Source organism: Hyperoodon ampullatus, assembly GCF_949752795.1.
Source record: "Hyperoodon ampullatus genome assembly, chromosome: 8".
Lineage (NCBI taxonomy): Eukaryota > Metazoa > Chordata > Mammalia > Artiodactyla > Ziphiidae > Hyperoodon > Hyperoodon ampullatus.
Genome location: NC_136921.1, coordinates 69581190 through 69605870, shown reverse-complemented (window position 1 = coordinate 69605870; position 24681 = coordinate 69581190). Strand labels below are relative to the sequence as shown.

The 24681-nt window shown below is 40.2% G+C and overlaps 1 protein-coding gene across 3 annotated transcripts in view; it reads right to left on the bottom strand.

Annotated features, from left to right (window-relative positions):
• Positions 1-24681, bottom strand: part of FMNL2 (formin like 2) — a gene marked incomplete at both ends in the record, with an annotated part of 311376 nt that overhangs the window by 63764 nt on the left and 222931 nt on the right. For all 3 annotated transcript variants that reach the window (XM_079710431.1, XM_079710433.1, XM_079710432.1), the window contains one exon: positions 2512-2620. In XM_079710431.1, coding sequence (XP_079566557.1) covers positions 2512-2620 — 109 coding nt within the window. The remainder of the gene's footprint in view (positions 1-2511; positions 2621-24681) is intronic.

Below are 24681 nucleotides of genomic sequence, written 5' to 3'. Positions count from 1 at the left end.
TCTCTTGACCCAATAACCAGTGTCCAGCCACTCTCTCATTTTTCTGCTATTCTTTTACAGCAAAACTCCAACCACTCGTGGTCTGCAATTCCTCTCCTCCCGTTCTCTCTTGACACCACTTTCGTCAGGGATTTCATCCCCAACACTACAATGAAACTGTACCGGCAATGATGGGCACTTTGCTGGAGCCCATGGCCAACTCTCTTCATCTTGCCTGACTTGGCAGCAGTCCCGGACACAGCTGACCACTCTCTGCTCCATGAAATACTTCCTGTGCTTGGCTCCTACTTCCCTGGCTGCTTCGCAGTCTCTCTAGCTAGTTTTTCCTCATCTCTCTGACATTAAACAGAGTGCCCCAGGGTCATTTGGGACCTCTCTGCTTCTCTGTCTATCCCCGCTGATCTCCTTCACTCCCCTGGGTTTATATACCATCTACTGACTCTCAAACTTTTATCTCCAGCCCAGACCTCCAGACCTTGAACTCCTGACTGGCGTATCCGACCACCTATTTACGATCTCTATTTGGATATCTATGGACACCTCAAAGTTAACATCCCCCTAACTGAACTCCTAATCAGGTCTCTCCCAAATCTGCTCACCCTGCAGCCTTCCCCATCTTAGTAGATGGCAACTCCATCTTAGAGGCGCCCAGGACAAACACTTTGGAGCTGTCCTCACTCCTCACCACACATACACTGCTACTGTCCTTACCACCAAAACGAAACCAGAATCTGGCCACCTCTCATCACCTCTACTTCTATTCTCCTGGTCAATACCACCATCAACACCCACCTAAATTAATGCAACAGCCGCCTAAAAGGTCTACTTCCTTTTGTCTTTGCCCCCCAGGGTGATTCCTAACACAGAAGTCAGAGGGATCATGTTAAATTCAAGTGTCAGATTAAGTCACACTTTTCCTCAGAACGTTCAATAGCTTTCTAATCATAGCAAAGCCAATGTCCCTTCATTGGCTTATAAAGCCCTGCATAATCAGGAACCCCTTGTAACTTCAGATTTCATCTTCTACTTCTCTCCCTCTTATTCATTCTGATCCAGCCAACCTGACCTCCTTTCTGTGCCTTCAGTACATCAGACCTATTCCTGCCTCAGGGCCTTTGCACTTGCCCTTCTCTCTGCCTATAATAATTGTCTTCCCTAAATATTCCTTACCTTGTTCCCTCGTTCTAGTTTACATAAATGGTATCTTCTCCATGACACTTTTCTTGCTAGCCTATTTAAAACTGAACTCACATTTCCCTCACTTATTCTTATTTCTTCATTATTTTTTCTATAGTACTAAGTAGTAGTTCTCTGGAGGCAGTCTTCCTGGGTTCAAATCTGAGTCCACCATTTATTAGCTATGTAATCCTGGGCAAATTACTTAACTTCTCTGTATTTCAGTTTCCTCATCAGTAAAATGGCGAGGGTAATATTACCAATCTCACAGGACTGTTATGAGGCTCAAATTAAGTAATAGGTTTAAAAGTACTAGACTGTAGGAAGCACTATTTAAGTGGCAGCTTTTATTTCATTTCATCACTATTATTATCTGGAATGCTATATAGTTTACCAATTTAATTGTTTACCATCTGTCTCCCCTCAACAGAGAGTAAATTCCCTTGGGCACTTATTTATTTGATGCTGTATTCCCTGTGCCTAGAACAGGGTCTGTCTGGCAATGTTCAAAAAATATTAATTGGTTGAAAGAATAAATGCATGCTTCCCTTCTTAAATTCAGTTTGGCATGCTTATGTTGGGTTTGAACTCTAATACTGACCTATGCGTTTACCACCCATTTCTACTTGGACCCCTCTATAGGATCCGTTTCAATGGAAATCAAGCCGTATTTTCTGATGTGAACAATGTTTGTCTAATTCTCAGCCCTGGTTTGCTTTTACAACTATACTTTTGACCCTGTCAGCTCACCCTAGATACTCCAGGCTCTAACTCCCACTTTGTGGTTAGGATTAATCCCACACACTGTAGTTAGTTGCTCCCGGTGTTTTTCAGAGTGGGGATAACCTCTAAGGAGGACTCTGCACTTCTCCCAAGAATTCTCCAAGTGTTTCTTATGAAGATCAGAAACCACAGGGTCCAACACACAGTAGTTATAACTCCTTGCCTATTCATCATATAACCCTTTGAGAAGCAATGACCTGTCCAGTGTGAGAGTCTATCATTCCTAGGGTCCTAAAGCTGTTCCATTATTGCCCACAACCAGTGGTTTACGCTGTCTTTAATAGTCACAAACATTTACCAAGTAATCTAGACAAGCTTGCCATTATAAGAGGAAAATGTCTTCCCTTAAATACATTGCAAATTATAAATGCTAATTAAAATACAAGGGCGATGAATTATGAGCACTAAAATGAACTAGACCTTTCTTTTTTAATAGAATTTCGTTAAATCCTGCTATTTACTTCAAATAGAAATAATACAAAGTCACCAAAGAGAACAAGATCTGAGACTGATGAATTCAGATTTTTTAAAGGATTATAAACAGAAACATACCTGATAATTCATGATGGCACGTAAACACATGATACAGACATGCACGTCATCTTTCTTACTCACTAATCTTGAATTTTTCAGGGTTCTTCTGCTTGGCAAAGTATTATATCTACAAATAAAAAGGGAAACTTCTATAAAGCTATAGATTACTTTCTTAGCAGAGGCAGATGCACTTTAAAAATGGACACTGGGGCTTCCCTGGTGGCGCAGTGGTTGAGAGTCCGCCTGCCGATGCAGGGAACACGGGTTCGTGCCCTGGTCTGGGAAGATCCCACATGCTGCGGAGCGGCTGGGCCCGTGAGCCATGGCCGCTGAGCCTGCGCATCCGGAGCCTGTGCTTCGCAACGGGAGAGGCCCGCGTATAGCAAAAAAAAAAAAAAAAAAAAAAAAGGACACTGTTCTCTACTTGTACCTATGGCTAACTGAGGATTGCTGGTCAAACCACCACTAACTAACCCATCACCACCAACCACCCCATCACCACAAAGCTGTTTCTGTAGACTATGAGGCCCACACAGTTCTGTGTACTGGCTATCATCTTGTCAGGCAATATACCCACGGACATGAAACAACGCCAGTCACCACTGCATATAATGAATCAGACTATACATGAGACTAACCAACAATCCAGGCTCTAATCAGCAGGCCAAGCCAGATTTGCAGAGGTGATTTGAGACAACAGGCATACAGATTGCATTTTTAAACAAGTGAAAGGGTAGAGCTCAGCTAATAGGCAGACCTCCTATCATGTGACCCAACTTTACCAGCACCTTCCCATCACTGTTATCAGGAGTCCCTGCTTCAGACTTTAAGCCTAGGCAAAGTCATACATTAGCAACTGTGATACTGAACCTTAACAGTACACAAAACCTAAATAGTATACAAATGCCTCCACAGCCTGATCCCTCACCCAAAGCCTGGTATGGCAGCTGAAACTGAGAGGGAAATATGCTGACATTTCAAAGGGTTAGGATGTTTCAACATTAGGGTTCATTCTGGAGACTCTACATTGCTAAGCCTTAGTTCTCCTTTCTGCAGATTTATGAGAACCTGCAAGTCATAAAGCAGTGACAGTGTAACATGGGGCAAGTAGAAAGATGACAATACTGAGGGCTTCATTCTGAGCTCTAAATGACTGCTTCAGAGGGGAAACAGATAAGTTTTCTCTGCAACTCCAAGCCTGAAATGAAAGCAAATTTCATAAGTTTTCTCTGCAACTCCAAGCCTGAAATGAAAGTCAATTTCAAAAGTTGTCAACTACTTTCCCACGGAGTCAATGACAGAAATGTTCCACAAAAGAAGCTATAGACCCTTCCTTCTCCTTGAATTAAGCTAATTAAACATTTTTTTAAAGGCATAATTAATATTAACTGCTTTCAAAAGTCTCACAGGTGCAGGCTAAGATTTGAAAACTGAATTGACAGGTCTCCAACTGTTCAGCTGAGCAGCTCTTTTACATTTTCTATTCAAAAACCATCAAACAGAAGAAAGATGATTCTTTCACACAAGCCTACTAATACGCCAAATACATTTTTGAAAAGCACCTTGGTAAGTCACTGGCCTCAATATACCCGACTGTGCAAAACCTGGTTTGCTCACATTACTTTTAAAGAAGAATGCTTTGCTTGAGGACTCCTGCTTTACTCACACTGGAAAATAACAATTCAGCAATGGAAGGCGGCCTAATCCAGTTTTGAGTGCAAAACAAAGTTAAGGAAACACATGCAGATTTGAGCGTTATAAGCCCAATTTCAACATCTAAAATACAACTTTAAAAGAGGTCACTCTGCCATAACCCTAGCCCGAGCATGACGGCTAACACACGGGACAGAAGTCTCACAGGGACTGGTGCCCCTTCAAACAACTACATGACCTGTCTGACCCAAGAATCCCTGGTCTGCTCAATCTACACCCAAAGGTCTCTCCCTTCCTCCGTCCTTCTTAATTTATTTTAACCTCAGGTTTGTATTTCTGTAGTGGAATCACGTGTTGGCTATATAGCAGTTGATTAGATCTCATTTCTAACAAAGCAATGGCTGCTAGCATAAAACAAAGTCATCTAAGATTAAGCTTGAAAAACGAAAAGGTATTATCAAGGGAACCAATCATCCTTTGCTAAATTATATTTATGTGCAGCAGTGACTGAAGAAGATGGACTGGCCACAGCAAACTATTCTTTAAAGAAGATGGAACAGGTCATCACACAGGCACATACTTCTGCATCACTTCCAAATAAAGTTTAACGATTCCAGCAAGTAGACCAAATGTACCCATTTAATGATGCTTCCTAAGAGGTGTATAGTAACATAGCAGTTCCTTCCTTTTACTTATTAACCCACAACTTCAGCTATATTGAAATAAGACTCTTCCTAAGAAGACAAAATTTCTTTGTCATTACTAACATTATTTGCAGAAACCACTAAAAATTGATTCTAATATCCTGCTTATTAAACAGTAACACAAAAGGCTTGTATTTGTTTTAATAGGTGGTTAATCGCAAATCGATTTTCTGGATCAATATTTGAAATGCATTTAATATGAAAAAGCACATGCATACTTATCAATATCATAAGATATCAATAAATAAAAATGTGTATTTTATTTATCAATGATACTCTATACTTAAAAGCAACAGAGCTAAGCTTTTTTCTAAAGTGAACGATATTTAATATAAGATTAATTTTCCTCTAATTTTTGGAGAATACAATATACAAAATACAAAATACAATATTTTTTATACAAAAATACAGTGAGCATTAAAGGGAACATTTGAACTTGTATTTAAAATCATAGCATTACAGTAAATTTTAAAACACCACCATAACCAGTAACAACAAACAACCATAGCACTGACAGCTGAAGGAGATCTGTGGTATCATTTACATCAACCTTTCCTGAAACAGATGAGAAAACTGATGCCCAAAGATGTTACATCTGCAGAGCAAGTATTGAATAGAAGTAAGAGATGAGACCAGACCCCCAAGTCTCCTCACTGGGATTCAGGGCAGTCACTTTCTACAAGTTGCTTCACAATTTGACTCATCAGCAATCTATCAGATGATCATGTGAAAAAGCTACCACCTACAGCCCTATGTGCTGATGAGTTCCTTGTCAAATGTTTGTATCATATTATCCCAACAGCATTTTCTGCCTCGGTCCTACATAGGTGTCTTTCCCCCACCCCTCCAATAATTATTTCACCATACAGGATTAAGGCTTAGTTGGTTAAGAACAGAAGCATCTGAGCAACTTCTTCAGAACACAGTGGCTGATCCACTTGCTGAGCAAAATTTTCTTTTTAAATCTTTATCCTAAATCACTTATTGGGCAAGTGAGGATGTTTTTGTTGTTGTTGTTGTTGTTTTGTGGTACGCAGGCCTCTCACTGTTGTGGCCTCTCCCGTTGCGGAGCACAGGTTCCGGACACGCAGGCTCAGTGGCCATGGCTCACGGGCCCAGCCGCTCCGCGGCATGTGGGATCCTCCCGGACCGGGGCACAAACCCATGTCCCCTGCATTGGCAGGCGGACTCTCAACCACTGCTCCACCAGGGAAGCCCTGTTTTTTAACTTAATAGGAAATTTTGCTCTATATTTTGGAATTCTCATCTACAAAATTTTCCCCAATTAAGAAAATGCACTCCTAATTAATTCACAACTCTTTGGCAAACACAAAGTATTTGCAAACAACTTAACTGAGGATCACCTTAAATCTCCAAGGTTAAATTTCAGGGACTGTGTCATGGGTTAGCATGTATATTAATCTACTCTTCAGCATGAACATTTTGTGGAATTTGACAATTTATGTAATTAAATATTTGGTTTATTTGCTTTAGTTGTCATCTGAGTAACTTTATTACCTTTTTTCTTTTTGGACATGTTTTAAATTCAGCTCCAATGCACAATGTTGATACTATCCAAAGAACACATCCTCATGGTGCTGGTTTTACTAGATCCCCCAACTTGACTAACAGAATTAGGACTAACAATTTACTACATATCCACTTTCCACAAGGACACCTGGACGAGGTAAGCAATCTATAAGAACTGGCCTCTGGTGCTCTCTACCAACCACAGGAAATCAAACCAAACCTAGTGTTTAAGGTCCAAAGTTGGTTTTACCAAGCATCTACTGTTCATGCTAAACTCTATTAAGTGCTAAGGGAAAATGAAAGATGAAGATGTTGCTTCTGCCACCATCTAGTTTAGGAAGCAAGAGGTTATATCGATAGCCCCTGTATTAAGATGTTCTCTGTCCACACCCAGCCCACCCCTTCTGCTGCATGCACATTCTAACGTGTAAAATGAATTCAGTAACAGTACACATACCTGCACAGCACAATATGGTAGAGTGATAACAGTCACACCTCAAACCAGAACACTTTTTTGCAAAGCAAGATACTTAAAATCCTCATATAACCTTTTCTCAATCAAGCCATATTTGACTGAGTTAATAAGACAGACCTACTCTTAGTAACTGTCTTTAGGCATATGAAAGTTGTTTTTAAATGAGGCTCTAATTCAAGAATAAGTATAAAAGGAATGGACAAAATTGTGGGATAAGTATCAGAAAGGTGACATACAATGAACATAACTGAACATGAAATGTTACTAATGCAGATTTAAAACACACCATCTCATGAGTCTTTGAACAGTGGAATTACAAGACACTTCCATTCATTATTTTTATCTATATTTAAAATTTTCTACAATGAATGTATATTACTTTCCAAATAAAGAAAAAAAAAAAGTTGCACAAAAAACAAACCCTTACAGATGGTCTAGGTTTACATTCATCTAAAGGCAGAAAGCTGACTAGATCGTATGATGATAATGCTTTTCCCACTTTAGTTATCCCACAGAAGAATGTTTCCTAAAGGCCTCTTAAGTAGAGAGTTGGTCCTTAAGTGGAAAGCCAAGCTGAGGGTTTCTCTGAAGAGCCCAAATTCCACCACAACACAGGCAGCAAAAGAACCAAGTATCATCAGAACAACTAAGCTTTTAAAATCCTATTCCCTGGTGCTGCACACATCCACCTGGATGCCAATTGACCTGAATACAATGATTAACAGTTTCCAGGGAAAACGGATGAGCTTATTGATTAGTGCCACAAATTTCTACCAAATGTATGAGTCACACTGACTCACTTAGGCAGGGCTGGAATTTCACAGCAATGATCCATCACCAATTAAAAATGCCAACAGCTCAGATGAGATGTGTCATCACAGCCAAACACTGTGTGTACAAGGTGCTGCTGCATGGTCATGTTAACACAAGTACATATGATTCAGTGCATTATCTTTAAAAGGGTAGATAAGGCCGCATCCGGTTCTATGTCACAGCCCTGTAGGCTAAGCTACCTTCACCTTTCACAAGCACTGATCATCCCGCTTTGGCTATTTGAATCAACTTTCCACAAAGACCTGAGCTTTACAGGGATTAATTACATCAGTGACTCAGTAGAAGATATGGGTGCTTCTATGGAAAACGAATATTGTTGGCATATGTCCCATTACAGAATTACATACAGTGAAACCAAGTACTATGATGGTTTCTTCCTGAAGTTATTTGGAAACAACTAAAACAGAGCCAACAGGACAGTTGGAGACTGCCCCCAGTTCACTGTGATATATTCAAAAGGCCCCAGTGGGAGGCAGCACTAGTTGCCCTGTGGTCTCCTACGGATGACTGAGGCAGATAAGCTCTAGTCCTGCCCTATCTAATATGTCTTAAGTGATCCTAGATGTTGTCAGCAGTTAATGGGGTATGTTCCCTCAGCTAAGACTTGAAATTGGCTTCCTCACTAGCAGTTCTCAAATCTCAGGGTCCATCACAGCTTAATGCAGAAGGAGGAAGAAGAGAGGCTTAGAAAGACCTTCAAGTCCATTCTGCCCCCTCTCCACTGCCTACCACACTGACGGTTTGCACTGTGATTACAGAACTATTGGTTTTTGAGGCGACTGTGGATCTGGAGAGGAAAAACAGCACAAGTTAAAATCTCACAAAGCTAGCTGTTCTGAGATTCAGTTGTTTTTCCTAAATAGATGCTCCCCAGATTGTTACAAGACTTTAATCTCTAGAGTTATGAAAAAGTTGATTCTGGCATGTTTTGCCAGTTTTCTCACTGCTTTTATGGATCCTGTACTCCACCATTTTCAGTGACATCCCATAACAGACAGTAACGTATTCATTCTGAATACACGTAACAATTCCTTCAAGTTAAAGGGAACAGTCAAAAGTCAAACAAGGTGCTGCAACAATTATGTTTCTCTGGTGATGGGGGGCAGTTCCCCAAGACGTCAGGATCAGAGAACTACCTCAGATTCCAAATGGAAAAACAAGGGAATGACATATTTACAGAGAGGTTGTGGCCCAACGCCTGGACCACGGGATGGGGACACTAAATTGCGTCCAAGAACCTTTCCTCTGCCAGACGGGCAAGCAGAGTTTTGAGGCCCTGGATCCGTGGACACAAAAGAGGGGTTTTCCAGAGGCAGAAAGCAGCCCTGAGTCTAACTTTTGGCGTTCCTGCCATTTGTAGGAAAGGCAATGGGGAAGGGATATTTAGGGCTATCTTTCTGAGGTCTCAAGGGTTGTAAGGAAATCCTGTTTTTTGAGAGGTCATTTTGACAGAAACACCACCAAATTTCTCAGGCCCTCTTCTCCATCAACTGTGAGAACTGCCTGCTCTCTTGTTACTGAATGAAAACTAAACATTGTCCTCATGATTCAAAGATAAGACACTATCTTGGAAGAGATGCCAGGTAGAATTCCCCAAGTTCTATGAATGTGGAAACAAACAGATGCCAACATTGACTTCAGATCAAAACCAGAGAGAAATGACTCTAACCACTTGTATTAATTTTATGGTTATAAGTTACATGAAATAATAATAAACGAAGTTACAGTCAATGCTAGTAGGAGTAAGAGGCACAAAAAACAAGCAATTGTTGCAAATATCTTTTAAGAAACCTATACAATGTGTCCTGTTTAGTACTATAGTGACAACTGTGCTTTCTACCCAGGAGCCTGTAGTGAGCACCTCGACCTGCACAGCACTGGCAGCAGGTGCTATGCAGAAAAAAAAAATTATCTCTGTTTTGAAAACCTGTCAGAATGACTGTTTAGTGAGATCCAACCAGTTGACTTCTTCTAAGAAATGTCAAGGCAAGTAAAACCTGAATTTTGGACTCCAGAAGGCAAAAAGAATAGCGAAGTCTGCAAAGGAAACCTGAGGAAGTAGCTCTCTTGGATCTGCTTGACCACAGATTAAATACACAGGAATTTCTCTTGCCAGGTACATATTCATAGCCTGAATTACATACAATGTTCATTGGAGTTCTGGTTAGAGCCATGTTTTGCTATGCTTAAACCACCATTCATTGTAAGAGAATCTAAAAGAAAGCTATAGTAATTTTGAACTAGTTCCTTAGGTTTAGGAATGTAACAGACAAGTGGGACTACACAAAATGAAAAAGCTTCTGCACAGTAAAGGAGACAGAATGAAAAGGTAACCTATGGAATGGGAGAAAATATTTGCAGACCAAATATCTGATAAGGGCTTAATATCCAGAATATACAAGAAACTCCCACAAATCAATAGCAAAAACAAACAAAAATTATCTAATTAAAGAATGGCAAAGGACTTGAACAGACATTTCTCCAGAGAATACATACAAATGGCCAACAGGTATATTAAAAATGCTCACTAATCATCAGGGAAATGCAAATCAAAACCACAATGAGACAGCACCTCACACCTGTCAGATGGCCATTATCAAAAAAGACAAGAGGGCTCCCCTGGTGGCGCAGTGGTTGAGAGTCTGCCTGCCGATGCAGGGGACACGAGTTCATGCCCCGGTCCGGGAGGATCCCACATGCCGCAGAGCGGCTGGGCCCGTGAGCCATGGCCGCTGAGCCTGCGCGTCTGGAGCCTGTGCTCCGCAACGGGAGAGGCCACAACAGTGAGAGGCCAGCATACCGCCAAAAAAAAAAAAAAAAAGACAAGAAAAACAAGTGTCGACAAGAAGGTGTATAAATTAGAACTCATGTACACTGTTGGTGGGAATGCAAGTTGTACAACCACTATGGAAAACAGTATGGAGGTTCCTCAAACAAAAGTAGAACTTCTATATGTAATGATCCAGCAATCCCACTTCTGGGTATTTATCTAAAAGAACTGAGATCAGAATCTTGAAGAGGTATCTGCACTCACCTATTCCTTGTAGCATTATTCACAAAAGTCAAGATGTAGAAACAACCTAAATGTCCATCAACAGATGAATGGATAAAATATGGTTTAAAAAAAATAGCAATGATGTGGTGTGATAGGAGTTTTAGCTGATGCTATGGTAGTAATCATTGCAATGTACAAATATATCAAATCAACACATTGTACAACTTAAACTTACATGATGTTACACAATTATATCTCAATAAAAATTAAACTAAATTACATATTCACATACACACACAATATTAAAGTCATGAAAAAAAAAGCATTGCGAATTCCCTGGTGGTCCAGTGGTTAGGACTCAGCGCTTTCACTGCCGTGGCCCGGGTTCAGTCCCTGGTCGGGGAACTAAGAAAGGGTAAGGAACTGTTCCAAGTTAAAGGACGCTACACAGGCACAACTAAGCATAGTAAATGATCCTTGTGTTAGATTCTGGACAGAATTTGAAAAAAATGTTATGAAATAGACTGGGATAATTGATGAAACTGAACTAAAAATTGTGTCAATATGTAAAAGTTCTGATTTTAATAATTATACCATGGTTATTTAAGAGCATGTTATAACTAAAATTGTAACTAAAATAATAATTTTAGTGTAGGTATATTTGTTCTTAGGGTACCTATACTAAAATAATTAGGTATAAAAGGGCATGATTCTGTAACTTATTCTCAAATGGTTAAAAGGTGTGTATGTTTACAAAGCAAATGTGCAAATGGTAGAGTAAATTTAGGTACAAAATGTTAAAACAATTGTTGAATCTGTGTAAAGAGCATAAGGGGGATCATTGTACTATTGTTGTTTTTTTTTAAAGTTTTCAATGATATCAAAATTTAAAGTTACAAAAAGAAAAAGAAGAAACTGTGGTAAATACATACACTGGAATATTATTCAGCCTTCAATTAAAGGAAATCCTACAATATGTAATAACACAGCTGAACCTCGAGGACATTACTCTATGTGAAATAAGCCAATCACAGAAGGACAAATGCTGCATGATTCTATTTATATGAGATATCTGAAATAGTCAAACTCACTGAAGCAGAGAGTAGAATGGTGGTTGCCAGGGGCTTAAGAGAGGGCAAAGTGGGGAGTTAAAGGTATAAAGTTTCAGTTATGCAAGGTAAGTAAGTTCTAGAGATCTGCTGTATGACATCTTGCCTATAGTCGACAACAATGTATTATACACTTAAAAATTGTGAAGAGTGTAGATCTCACGGTAAGGGTTCTTACCACAAAAAAATAATAAAAAATAAAAGCAGTATGCTTAAAAAATATAACAATGGGTGATAACATAAGAATGAATGATAAGTAACATGTCTATGATAATTCTGGATGTACAGGAGAAAGACCTACTCCTAACGAAAAGCTAGATGTGATCAAATCCTGGATTTGTTTGTTTAGAGATCTACATCTGCAAAGCACCAAGCTCTTAGTCAACACCAAACAGAAGCCACTGTTCACCCAGTGATGCCTTAAAAAAAGTCTGATCACCCACCTATTATCTTCACAACATATGCTTATTTCTAGACATATTCTTATATGTGAGTTTTCTATGTCTGCCCCTCCCTCTGAGCCTGTATTATCCAAGGACAGTATATTACTGCAGAACCGTGAAAGGAATGTTTCCTGAACTGACCTAACCAGGTTTTCCCAGAGTCCAGCAAAAAGGTTTTCAAAAATATTCTGTGGAGTCTCCATGCCAACATTTGTGGGATTCATAATATCTAGGTCCAAATGGCAACAGGAAAAAGACAAGGTATGTATTTTTGCCTCTTACCAAAAGTGTCTTCAAAGGTCTAACTATTCAGAAATTAAACTAATATCTACCTATAAATAGATAAATTAGAACTCCCCTGGAAGCTAATGTAAGGGTTCAGCCCAACAGAATGCAATGCCAATTAAGTATGTCACATCGTTTGGCATAACTGTAATAGTCTTTTATGGTTCCAAGGTCTGGCTAATAGAACTTTACCAAGATTTGGGGTTTTAGGTTTCCTCTCCCTTACCGTTCAGACATGACATCACCTGGGCATATTTTTTCTATCAATTAAACTCATAAAATACTTGATGCTAAAAAAAAAAAAAAATGAGTCAAGCACTTTTCTGTCCCTACAGCCAAAAGAAACAGCTGAAAGAGTAGAACCCAGATAGTTCAATGTGGGGGTAAAGGAGGAGGGGAAACAGAGAGACAAAGACAGAAACAGAGACGGGGGGCTGGGTACACAAAACTCCTTATGAACCTTTTTTCTTTTAAATCAGTTACTGAAATTTTCTATTGATCTGTATTTCCTGTTAGAGGACCAGGTGATAGCTAGAACACAACCTGTAAGTCAAAAGGTCTCATTACATGCTTTTTGAATGGAATCAGTGAATCAACAGACTCCATCATATGAATGGAGGATCAACAGTCTGAATTTTCTGATTTTCAATTATATTCCTTTTGTCAAAGGCATTTGCTATGGAGTGGCTAATTAATCAGGATATGACCCTACATGAGAAGTGTACAAGGAAACCATCTAACTCCTGTGACTTTTCAAAAGAAATATTTCTATGTTCATCCTTTGGCCCTTCTTTTCGTAAATCTTCAATAAAATATTGTCAGTGAGCTAAAATGACAATTCCACAGCCTGGCCTTCGACGTAGTACATAAACTGGCTCTACGCTACTTCCAGCCAGACTCATCTATTCACTGTTTCCTAAACAAACCACGCAGTCTCACCACTGACCCGCTGCTCATACCGCTCTCCCTTCCTCTCCCCTCTCCTACCCACTCCTCCCAGCCTTCCTCATGTTGTTTCACATGCAGACCAAGTCATGACTCTTCCCTAGGTTTGACTGTTCACTCTAGCCTCTAAGGTTCCATATCATTAGTTCTGGTTATACACAAGTGATACTGAACATGTGTTAGTGCGTATGTGCGTGAACACACACGCTTCTCAATCAAATCATATATAAAGACACTGACACAGTGGAAAGAAGTCAGAAGACTTTGATTATAAATCCTGGCTCTATCACTTACTACCTATGGATAACTTCTCTGAGCCTCCTCATCTGTAAAATGGGGCTAATAACTCTTGAACACCTCCCCAAGATTTCATGAAGATATAATGATGTAAGTATGAAAAATTCTTTTATCAGTCATGAATCACGTACAAACATTATTCCATGTATCCTTCTGTATCCTCAGCACTTGACAAAGCACCCTTCACATATTAAGTATGCAATAAATCTTGCAGATGAAGACACTAGACCATGCCTGTAGGAATTTGCTGAGTCATCTTTAGTATTTTTCTCAATTCTATGTACTTATTTATTGACTACTCACTGTTGCACCAGGTTCTTTATAGGAATTGTTAATTTAATCTCACAACCTATGAGGCAGGTCCTAGATCTGATCTGAGACTCTGTGAGACAGAACCCAACAATGCCCTGGCCAGGTGACTTGTTTTTCCAGTTCCACATAGCCTCTTTTAGTCAGTTTTCTATCACAGAAAAGACCCAATAAAGAGGTAGAACAGGGCTTCCCTGGTGGCGCAGTGGTTGAGAGTCCGCCTGCCGATGCAGGGGACACGGGTTCGTGCCCTGGTCTGGGAGGATCCCACATGCTGCAGAGCGGCTGGGCCCGTGAGCCATGGCTGCTGAGCCTGTGCATCCGGGGCCTGTGCTCCGCAATGGGAGAGGCCACAGCAGTGAGAGGCCCGCGTACCGCAAAAAAAAAAAAAAAAAAAAAAAAAAAAGAGGTAGAACAAGTGAATCAGTCTTTCTCACAGTGGGAAATGTCTGGCAAATCTGCCAGTATGGTGCACCCACAAGCTACAATTAAAGCTGTCACCATTTTCACAAGCAAGGCCCTTAAAATAAGTTCCAAGCTGAGAATGTGGAATGTACACTCTTAACCCAAGTACATTTTTCTCTGTTTACAACACCAAATAAAAAAGAAATGCACAAATCTGAAACACAACAACCTAACACTTTCGACTTGTTTCTGCTTACAAATGTGCTGAAAAGGCAAAGTGACAATTTGTAGTTACAGATTATTTTTGGAAAGTCTAGGACTTCAGAAAGTCTTTATTTTATAGATGGGTACTGGGTACTGCATTTTCTGTGACCTTTGATCTTCAGGTCAACAGTCTAGCAGGTTAAAGAACATCTTCAACAGTTCTCCTTGCTCAGAAATAAAACTCAGGTGTTGGCTATAATGATCATCTCCTCATTGTTCTTTTTTCTTCCACTCCTTTGCAGTATTTTCTCTCCTTCTAAAGTAAGTGTTAATGAAAATTTTAATCAGCACCTGCCATCTCGTCTGGTGAACAGAAAGAATTCAAGCCTTGAAAATAACTGTTTAAATATATTTTTCTTTGTAGAGTTTCCCCTTTAAATTGGCAGCTAGGGTAAATTCTTCAAGATCCTTCCATAGGGAAATTTTAGAATAAACAAAGTTAAGGAAAATGAATACACATAGAATAAAATACAGATTACAACTCTCAGTCATGACAACTGTAAAAGACCTGAGTTGATTTTATAGAATTTGGGGGGAGAAGAAGGAAGAGAGAAGAGAATAATGATTGTTTCAGAAATTACATTCTTAATTTATAGAAGCTGGAAAATGAACAAAACTGAGTTCAACCTCCTTGTTGGGAATCAACACAGAAAGTGCTTTGGCTTCTAACTATAGAATTCGAAGATATTTTTTATGTGATATTATAACAGTTTAAGTTAAGAGGTTAGGTGATCTTCTACCCCCAACAATTACAACTCAAGGTAAAATGCTCCCGCTGAAATAAAAACTTGTAAGAGCTTAAAAGAACTCAACTCTTTCAAGATACCACTTACTTTATAAGCAAACTGGTACAGAGCTGGTGTTTCCATATGTTTAAATAGGATCACTGTTACAAAGAGATCAAGAAAACTGCTTTGAACAGAAGTATCTATTGCAGTGAAGGCCAATGAGCCATATGGGCCATACATGGAAATAGGTCTGCAGTACCTATTCCTTAGGTCTTAGAGAACAAGGTCTTCAAGCTGGGCCTCAAGTGCCTCATCAACAAAAAGAGTTGAACAAAAACCTGAAAAGAAAAAAGTTTATTCATAATCTCCCCTTCCATAAAAATAGTCACTATCTTCATTCAATAAACTTTCCTTTCAATGCCTTCCCATTGCAAATAGGTGAAAATAAAACTATATTAACAGAGAACTTTCCATCTTACTCTTGTCATTCATTTAGGAAACATTCTTCATGTTTCTATATGACCTTATCTTCTAATAATTATAAATATTCCAACATATTGATCATGGTCTCCACTAGAGCATTTGGCACCTTTGGATAAAGTAGAAAAAGGCACATCTTCTGGGAAGGATTAGCAAATCCTCTCCTGCACAGTACAACTTAACATAACTCCATGTGGACACGCTGATATTAAAACAATATATTTACTGGGGGAAAAAATCATCCTGTGAATATACAGGCAGGATCACATGGTGTGACAGTTTGAGTCAGGGCACCTCACTTCAAATCCTACCTCCTTCACTCACTGTTTGATCCCAGGCAAGTGGCTTAACCACTAGAGGCCTCGGTTTCCTCATAGGGACAGTAATAGTAACAGCTATCTATCTCATAGAGCCATTGTCAGCAGTGAATAATCACAGAAGGCTCTTAGAACAGTGCCTGGCACACAGTGGACACTGAACAAAAGCTTTTTTCCCCAATAAAAATTATATCAATGCTACCAATATCTTTGTGCCCATTTTAAAATAATTTTTAAAAATTACTCCTATGGACTTCCGGGTAAGATGGCGGAAGAGTAAGACGCGGAGATCACCTTCCTCCCCATGGATACACCAGAAATACAGCTACACGTGGAACAACTCCTACAGAACACCTACTGAACGCTGGCAGAAGACCCCAGACCTCCCAAAAGGCAAGAAACTCCCCACATACCTGGGTAGGGCAAAGCGGAGAGATTCCCGCACAGAGGAGCGGTGCCGAGCGGCACTCACCAGCCCGAGAGGCTTGTCTGCTCGCCCGCCGGGGCGGGCGGCGCTGGAAGCTGAGGCTCGGGCTTCGGTCAGAGCGCAGGGAGAGGACTGGGGCTGGCGGCGAGAACTCAGCCTGAAGGGGGCTAATGTGCCACAGCTAGCCGGGAGGGAGTCCGGGAAAACTCTGGAGCTGCCGAAGAGGCAAGAGACTTTTTCTGCCCGCTTGGTTTCCTGGTGCGCGAGGAGAGGGGATTAAGAGCGCTGCTTAAAGGGGCTCCACAGACGGGCGCGAGTCGCGGCTGAAAGCGCGGAGCCCAGAGACGGGCGTGGGACGCTAGGGCTGCTGCTGCCGCCACCAAGAAGCCTGTGTGCGAGCGCAAGTCACTGTCCACACCGCCCTTCCGGGAGCCTGTTCAGGCCGCCACAGCCGGAGTCCCGGGATCCAGGGACGGCTTCCCTGGGAGAACGCACGGCGCGCCTCGGGCTAGTGCAACGTCACGCCGACCTCTGCCACTGCAGGCTCGCCCCGCACTCCGTGCCCCTCCCTCCCGCCCGGCCTGAGGGAGCCAGAGTCCCCGAAGAGGCTGCTCCTTTAACCCTGTCCTGTCTGAGCGAAGAACAGACGCCCTCCGGCGACCTACACGCAGAGGCGGGGCCAAATCCAAAGCTGAGACCCAGGTGCTGTGAGAACAAAGAAGAGAAAGGGAAACCTCTCTCAGCAGCCTCAGAAGCAGCGGATTAAAGCTCCACAATCAACTTGATGTACTCTGCATCTGTGGAATACATGAATAGACAACAAATCATCCCAAATTGAGGAGCCAGGAGTCAGTGCTGTGCCTCTGAGGTGGGAGAGCCAACTTCAGGACACTGGTCCACAAGAGACCTCCCAGCTCCACATAATATCAAACGGCGAAAATCTTCCAGAGATCTCCATCTCAACACCAGCACCCAGCTTCACTCAACGACCAGCAAGCTACAGTGCTGGACACCCTATGCCAAACAACTAGCAAGACAGGAACACAATGCCACCCATTAGCAGAGAGGTGGCCTAAAATCATAAAAAGTCCGCAGACACCCCAAAACACACCACCAGACGTGGACCTGCCCACCAGAAAGACAAGATCCAGCCTCATCCACCACAACACAGGCACTAGTCCCCTCCACCAGGAAGCCTACACAACCCACTAAACCAACCTTAGCCACTGGGGACAGACACCAAAAACAACAGGAACTACGAACCTGCAGCCTGCAAAAAGGAGACCCCAAACACAGTAACATAAGCAAAATGAGAAGACAGAAAAACACACAGCAGGAGAAGGAGCAAGATAAAAACCCACCAGACCTAACAAATGAAGAGGTAATAGGCAGTCTACCTGAAAAAGAATTCAGAATAATGATGGTAAAGATGATCCAAGATTCTATTTCCCAGATCCATAATCTTGGAAATAGAATAGACAAAATGCAAGAAGCAGTTAACAAGGACCTAGAAGAACTAAAGATGAATCAAGCATCGATTAAAAACACAATAAATGAAATAAAAAATACTCTAGATGGGATCAATAGCAGAATAACTGAGGCAGAAGAATGGATAAGTGAGGTGGAAGATAAAATAGAGGAAATAACTGCTGCAGAGCAAAATAAAGAAAAAAGAATGAAAAGAACAGAGGACAGTCTCAGAGACCTCTGGGACAACATTAAACGCACCAACATTCGAATTATAGGGGTTCCAGAAGAAGAAGAGAAAAAGAAAGGGACTGAGAAAATATTTGAAGAGATTATAGTTGAAAACTTCCCTAATGTGGGAAAGGAAATAGTTAATCAAGTCCAGGAGGCACAGAGAGCCCCATACAGAATCAATCCAAGGAGAAATACGCCAAGACACATATTAATCAAACTGTCAAAAATTAAACACAAAGAAATCATATTAAAAGCAGCAAGGGAAAAACAACAAATAACACACAAGGGAATCCCCATCAGGATAACAGCTGATCTCTCAGCAGAAACTCTACAAGCCAGAAGGGAGTGGCAGGACATAATTAAAGTGATGAAGGAGAAAAACCTGCAACCAAGATTACTCTACCCAGCAAGGATCTCATTCAGATTTGATGGAGAAATTAAAACGTTTACAGACAAGCAAAAGCTGAGAGAGTTCAGCACCACCAAACCAGCTTTACAACAAATGCTAAAGGAACTTCTCTAGGCAAGAAACACAACAGAAGGAAAAGACCTACAATAACGAACCCAAAACAATTAAGAAAATGGGAATAGGAACATACATATCGATAATTACCTTAAATGTAAATGGACTAAATGCTCCCACCAAAAGACACAGATTGGCTGAATGGATACAAAAACAAGACCCATATATATGCTGTCTACAAGAGACCCACTTCAGACCTAGAGACACATACAGACTGAAAGTAAGGGGATGGAAAAAGATATTCCATGCAAATGGAAACCAAAAGAAAGCTGGAGTAGCAATTCTCATATCAGACAAAATAGACTTTAAAATAAAGACTACTAGAAGAGACAAAGAAGGACACTACATAATGATCAAGGGATCGATCCAAGAAGAAGATATAACAATTGTAAATATTTATGCACCAAACGTAGGAGCACCTCAATACATAAGGCAAATACTAACAGCCATAAAAGGAGAAATCGACAGTAACACAATCATAGTAGGGGACTTTAACACCCCACTTTCACCAATGGACAGATCATCCAAAATGAAAATAAATAAGGAAACACAAGCTTTAAATGATACATTAAACAAGATGGACTTAATTGATATTTATAGGACATTCCATCCAAAAACAACAGAATACACATTTTTCTCAAGTGCTCATGGAACATTCTCCAGGATAGATCATATCTTGGGTCACAAATCAAGCCTTGGTAAATTTAAGAAAATTGAAATTGTATCAAGTATCTTTTCTGACCACAATGCTATGAGACTAGATATCAATTACAGGAAAAGAGCTGTAAAAAATACAAACACATGGAGGCTAAACAATACACTACTTAATAACGAAGTGATCACTGAAGAAATCAAAGAGGAAATTAAAAAATACCTAGAAACAAATGACAATGGAGACACGACGACCCAAAACCTATGGCATGCAGCAAAAGCAGTTCTAAGGGGGAAGTTTATAGCAATACAATCCCACCTTAAGAAACAGGAAACATCTCGAATAAACAACCTAACCTTGCACCTAAAGCAATTAGAGAAAGAAGAACAAAAGCATCCCAAAGTTAGCAGAAGGAAAGAAATCATAAAAATCAGATCAGAAATAAATGAAAAAGAAATGAAGGAAACGATAGCAAAGATCAATAAAACTAAAAGCTGGTTCTTTGAGAAAATAAACAAGATTGATAAACCATTAGCCAGACTCATCAAGAAAAAAAGGGAGAAGACTCAAATCAATAGAATTAGAAATGAAAAAGGAGAAGTAACAACTGACACTGCAGAAATACAAAAGATCATGAGAGATTATTACAAGCAACTCTATGCCAATAAAATGGACAACCTGGAAGAAATGGACAAATTCTTAGAAATGCACAACCTGCCAAGACTGAATCAGGAAGAAATAGAAAATATGAACAGACCAATCACAAGCACTGAAATTGAAACTGTGATTAAAAATCTTCCAACAAACAAAAGCCCAGGACCAGATGGCTTCACAGGCGAATTCTATCAAGCATTTAGAGAAGAGCTAACACCTATCCTCCTCAAACTCTTCCAAAATATAGCAGAGGGAGGAACACTCCCAAACTCATTCTACGAGGCCACCATCACCCTGATACCAAAACCAGACAAGGATGTCACAAAGAAAGAAAACTACAGGCCAATATCACTGATGAACATAGATGCAAAAATCCTCAACAAAATACTAGCAAACAGAATCCAACAGCACATTAAAAGGATCGTACACCATGATCAAGTGGGGTTTATTCCAAGAATGCAAGGATTCTTCAATATACGCAAATCAATCAACGTGATACACCATATTAACAAATTGAAGGAGAAAAACCATATGATCATCTCAATAGATGCAGAGAAAGCTTTTGACAAAATTCAACACCCATTTATGATAAAAACCCTGCAGAAAGTAGGCATAGAGGGAACTTTCCTCAACATAATAAAGGCCATATATGACAAACCCACAGCCAGCATCGTCCTCAATGGTGAAAAACTGAAACCATTTCCACTGAGATCAGGAACAAGACAAGGTTGCCCACTCTCACCACTCTTATTCAACATAGTTTTGGAAGTTTTAGCCACAGCAATCAGAGAAGAAAAGGAAATAAAAGGAATCCAAATTGGAAAAGAAGAAGTAAAGCTGTCACTGTTTGCAGATGACATGATACTATACATAGAGAATCCTAAAGATGCTACCAGACAACTACTAGAGCTAATCAATGAATTTGGTAAAGTTGCAGGATACAAAATTAATGCACAGAAATCTGTGGCATTCCTATATACTAATGATGAAAAATCTGAAAGTGAAATCAAGGAAACACTCCCATTTACCATTGCAACAAAAAGAATAAAATATCTAGGAATAAACCTACCTAAGGAGACAAAAGACCTGTATGCAGAAAATTATAAGACACTGATGAAAGAAATTAAAGATGATACAAATAGATGGAGAGATGTACCATGTTCTTGGATTGGAAGAATCAACATTGTGAAAATGACTCTACTACCCAAAGCAATCTACAGATTCAATGCAATCCCTATCAAACTACCACTGGCATTTTTCACAGAACTAGAACAAAAAATTTCACAATTTGTATGGAAACACAAAAGACCCCGAATAGCCAAAGCAATCTTGAGAACGAAAAATGGAGCTGGAGGAATCAGACTCCCTGACTTCAGACTATACTACAAAGCTACAGTAATCAAGACAGTATGGTACTGGCACAAAAACAGAAAGATAGATCAATGGAACAGGATAGAAAGCCCAGAGATAAACCCACAGACATATGGTCACCTTATCTTTGATAAAGGAGGCAGGAATGTACAGTGGAGAAAGGACAGTCTCTTCAATAAGTGGTGCTGGGAAAACTGGACAGGGACATGTAAAAGTATGAGATTAGATCACTCCCTAACACCATACACAAAAATAAGCTCAAAATGGATAAAAGACCTAAATGTAAGGCCAGACACTATCAAACTCTTAGAGGAAAACATAGGTAGAACACTCTATGACATAAATCACAGCAAGATCCTTTTTGACCCACCTCCTAGAGAAATGGAAATAAAGACAAAAATAAACACATGGGACCTAATGAAACTTCAAAGCTTTTGCACAGCAAAGGAAACCATAAACAAGACCAAAAGACAACCCTCAGAATGGGAGAAAATATTTGCAAATGAAGCAACTGACAAAGGATTAATCTCCAAAATTTATAAGCAGCTCATGCAGCTCAATAACAAAAAAACAAACAACCCAATCCAAAAATGGGCAGAAGACCTAAATAGACATTTCTCCACAGAAGATATACAGACTGCCAACAAACACATGAAAGGATGCTCAACATCTTTACTCATTAGAGAAATGCAAATCAAAACTACAATGAGATATCATCTCACACCAGTCAGAATGGCCATCATCAAAAAATCTAGAAACAATAAATGCTGGAGAGGGTGTGGAAAAAAGGGAACCCTCTTGCACTGCTGGTGGGAATGTGAATTGATACAGCCACTATGGAGAACGGTATGGAGGTTCCTTAAAAAACTACAAATAGAACTACCATATGACCCAGCAATCCCACTACTGGGCATATACCCTGAGAAAACCATAATTCAAAAAGAGACATGTACCAAAATGTTCATAGCAGCCCTATTTACAATAGCCCGGAGATGGAAACAACCTAAGTGTCCATCATCGGATGAATGGGTAAAGAAGATGTGGCACATATATACAATGGAATATTACTCAGCCATAAAAAGAAATGAAATTGAGCTATTTGTAATGAGGTGGATGGACCTAGAGTCTGTCATACAGAGTGAAGTAAGTCAGAAAGAGAAAGACAAATACTGTATGCTGACACATATATATGGAATTTAAGAAAAAAAATGTCATGAAGAACATAGGGGTAAGACAGAAATAAAGACACAGACCTACTTGAGAACGGACTTGAGGATATGGGGAGGGGGAAGGGTAAGCTGTGACAAAGCGAAAGAGAGGCATGGACATATATACACTACCTAACGTAAGGTAGATAGATAGTGGGAAGCAGCCGCAGAGCACAGGGAGATCAGCTGGGTGCTTTGTGACTGCCTGGAGGGGTGGGATGGGGAGGGTGGGAGGGAGGGAGATGCATGAGGGAAGGGATATGGGAACAGATGTATATGTATGACTGATTCACTTTGTTATAAAGCAGAAACTAATAAAAAAAAAATCAAAAAATAAAAAAAAAATTACTCCTATGAAAAACATTGCCAAGAATGGGATTACTGCATTAAAATGTGTAAACAAGGATGCAAACTTGAACTCTTCATGTAAACCCACTAAGTATATAAGTGCTAAATAGTAGATGATGACTATTCAAGAGATGCCATCCCATTAAGATAATAATTTCAGGAAAAGCAATGAAATTTGTTCTAGGAAATCTTAGAAAGAAATATAAGTAAGAGTTAATACATTAAAGGAAATGTAGATCTTGGTTTCCTCACCACAGTGGGAAGGTCAGTTCGGATGGCATACAAGGCCTACCCAGCTTGGTATGTCTATGACCCAATCTCTCCATTAGACAGCCCTCCACCCCTCTGTCCCAGAAATGACAGGTTCTCCCCTCTTTCCCAAACACGTCTGATCTCTGATGTAAGGTTTTGCTCATCTTATGCTCATTCACTTTACCTCTACGTGGAGCAGCCTTTCCTCACCCTGAGGAGCAACTCTGGCCATCACCCAAAGTCCCAGTTTATATCTGATCCCTTCCTCCAGACTTTTAGTGCTCCGCCCTTTTCCTTTAAAATTTGGAACACTGATTTATTATCTATGGCACTGCTTACTTAAGTCTAATAGCATTAACCATGACATTCTTAAAAAATAAAAATTACTTTCTCTTGCATCTGAATTAATGCAACCCGTGTCTTCAAAAATCTAGTGTGCACATATATGCATATACAGCATCATTTAATTTAGCTAGATCTGTAGCCACGTTAACAGAAATCTATCTTAACTGAAGGTACACCAGACTCTAAGCTTATGAAACAGCACAATCCAGGTTTCTACTGCATCAACAAACATTTTTTACAACTGCTAACCTGACAAATTTATGATAATACAGAATCTAACAGTTGATACAACTCCAGGTGAGTGTCATGTCATAAAATACTTAATCATCTATTTTAAATAGCTAAAAAATAAAGTCTAAATACAAAGAGGAGAGTGTGTATCATTCGAATTTTGTTTAAAAACAGAGCGTTTTTCCTTTTCTTTAATCAAGCCCCATTTATAAAGTGTACGCTTTTTTAAATGTATTTATTTATTTTTATTTTTGGCTGCGCTGGGTCTTTCACTGCTGCGTGCAGGCCTTCTCCAGCTACAGAGAGTCGGGGCCACTCTTCATTGCGGTGCACGGGCTTCTCATTGTGGTGGTTTCTCTTGTCGCGGAGCACAGGCTCCAGGCACGTGGGCTTCAGTAGCTGTGGCATGCGGGCTCAGTATTTGTGGCTCGTGGGCTCTAGAGTGCAGGCTCAGCAGTTGTGGCGCACGGCTTAGTTGCTCCGCAGCATATGGGATCTTCCTGGACTAGGGCTCAAACCCGCATCCCCTGCATTGGCAGGCGGATTCTCAACCACTGCGCCACCAGGGAAGTCCCTATAAAGTGTTTAAAATTTCTTGACATCTCATTTCTTCCTCCAAGTTTAACCAACCCTTCTGCTAAGTGATATAGGGTAAGATTACTGAATCTACATTATTATCTGGAGATGGAGATGAGGGAACTAA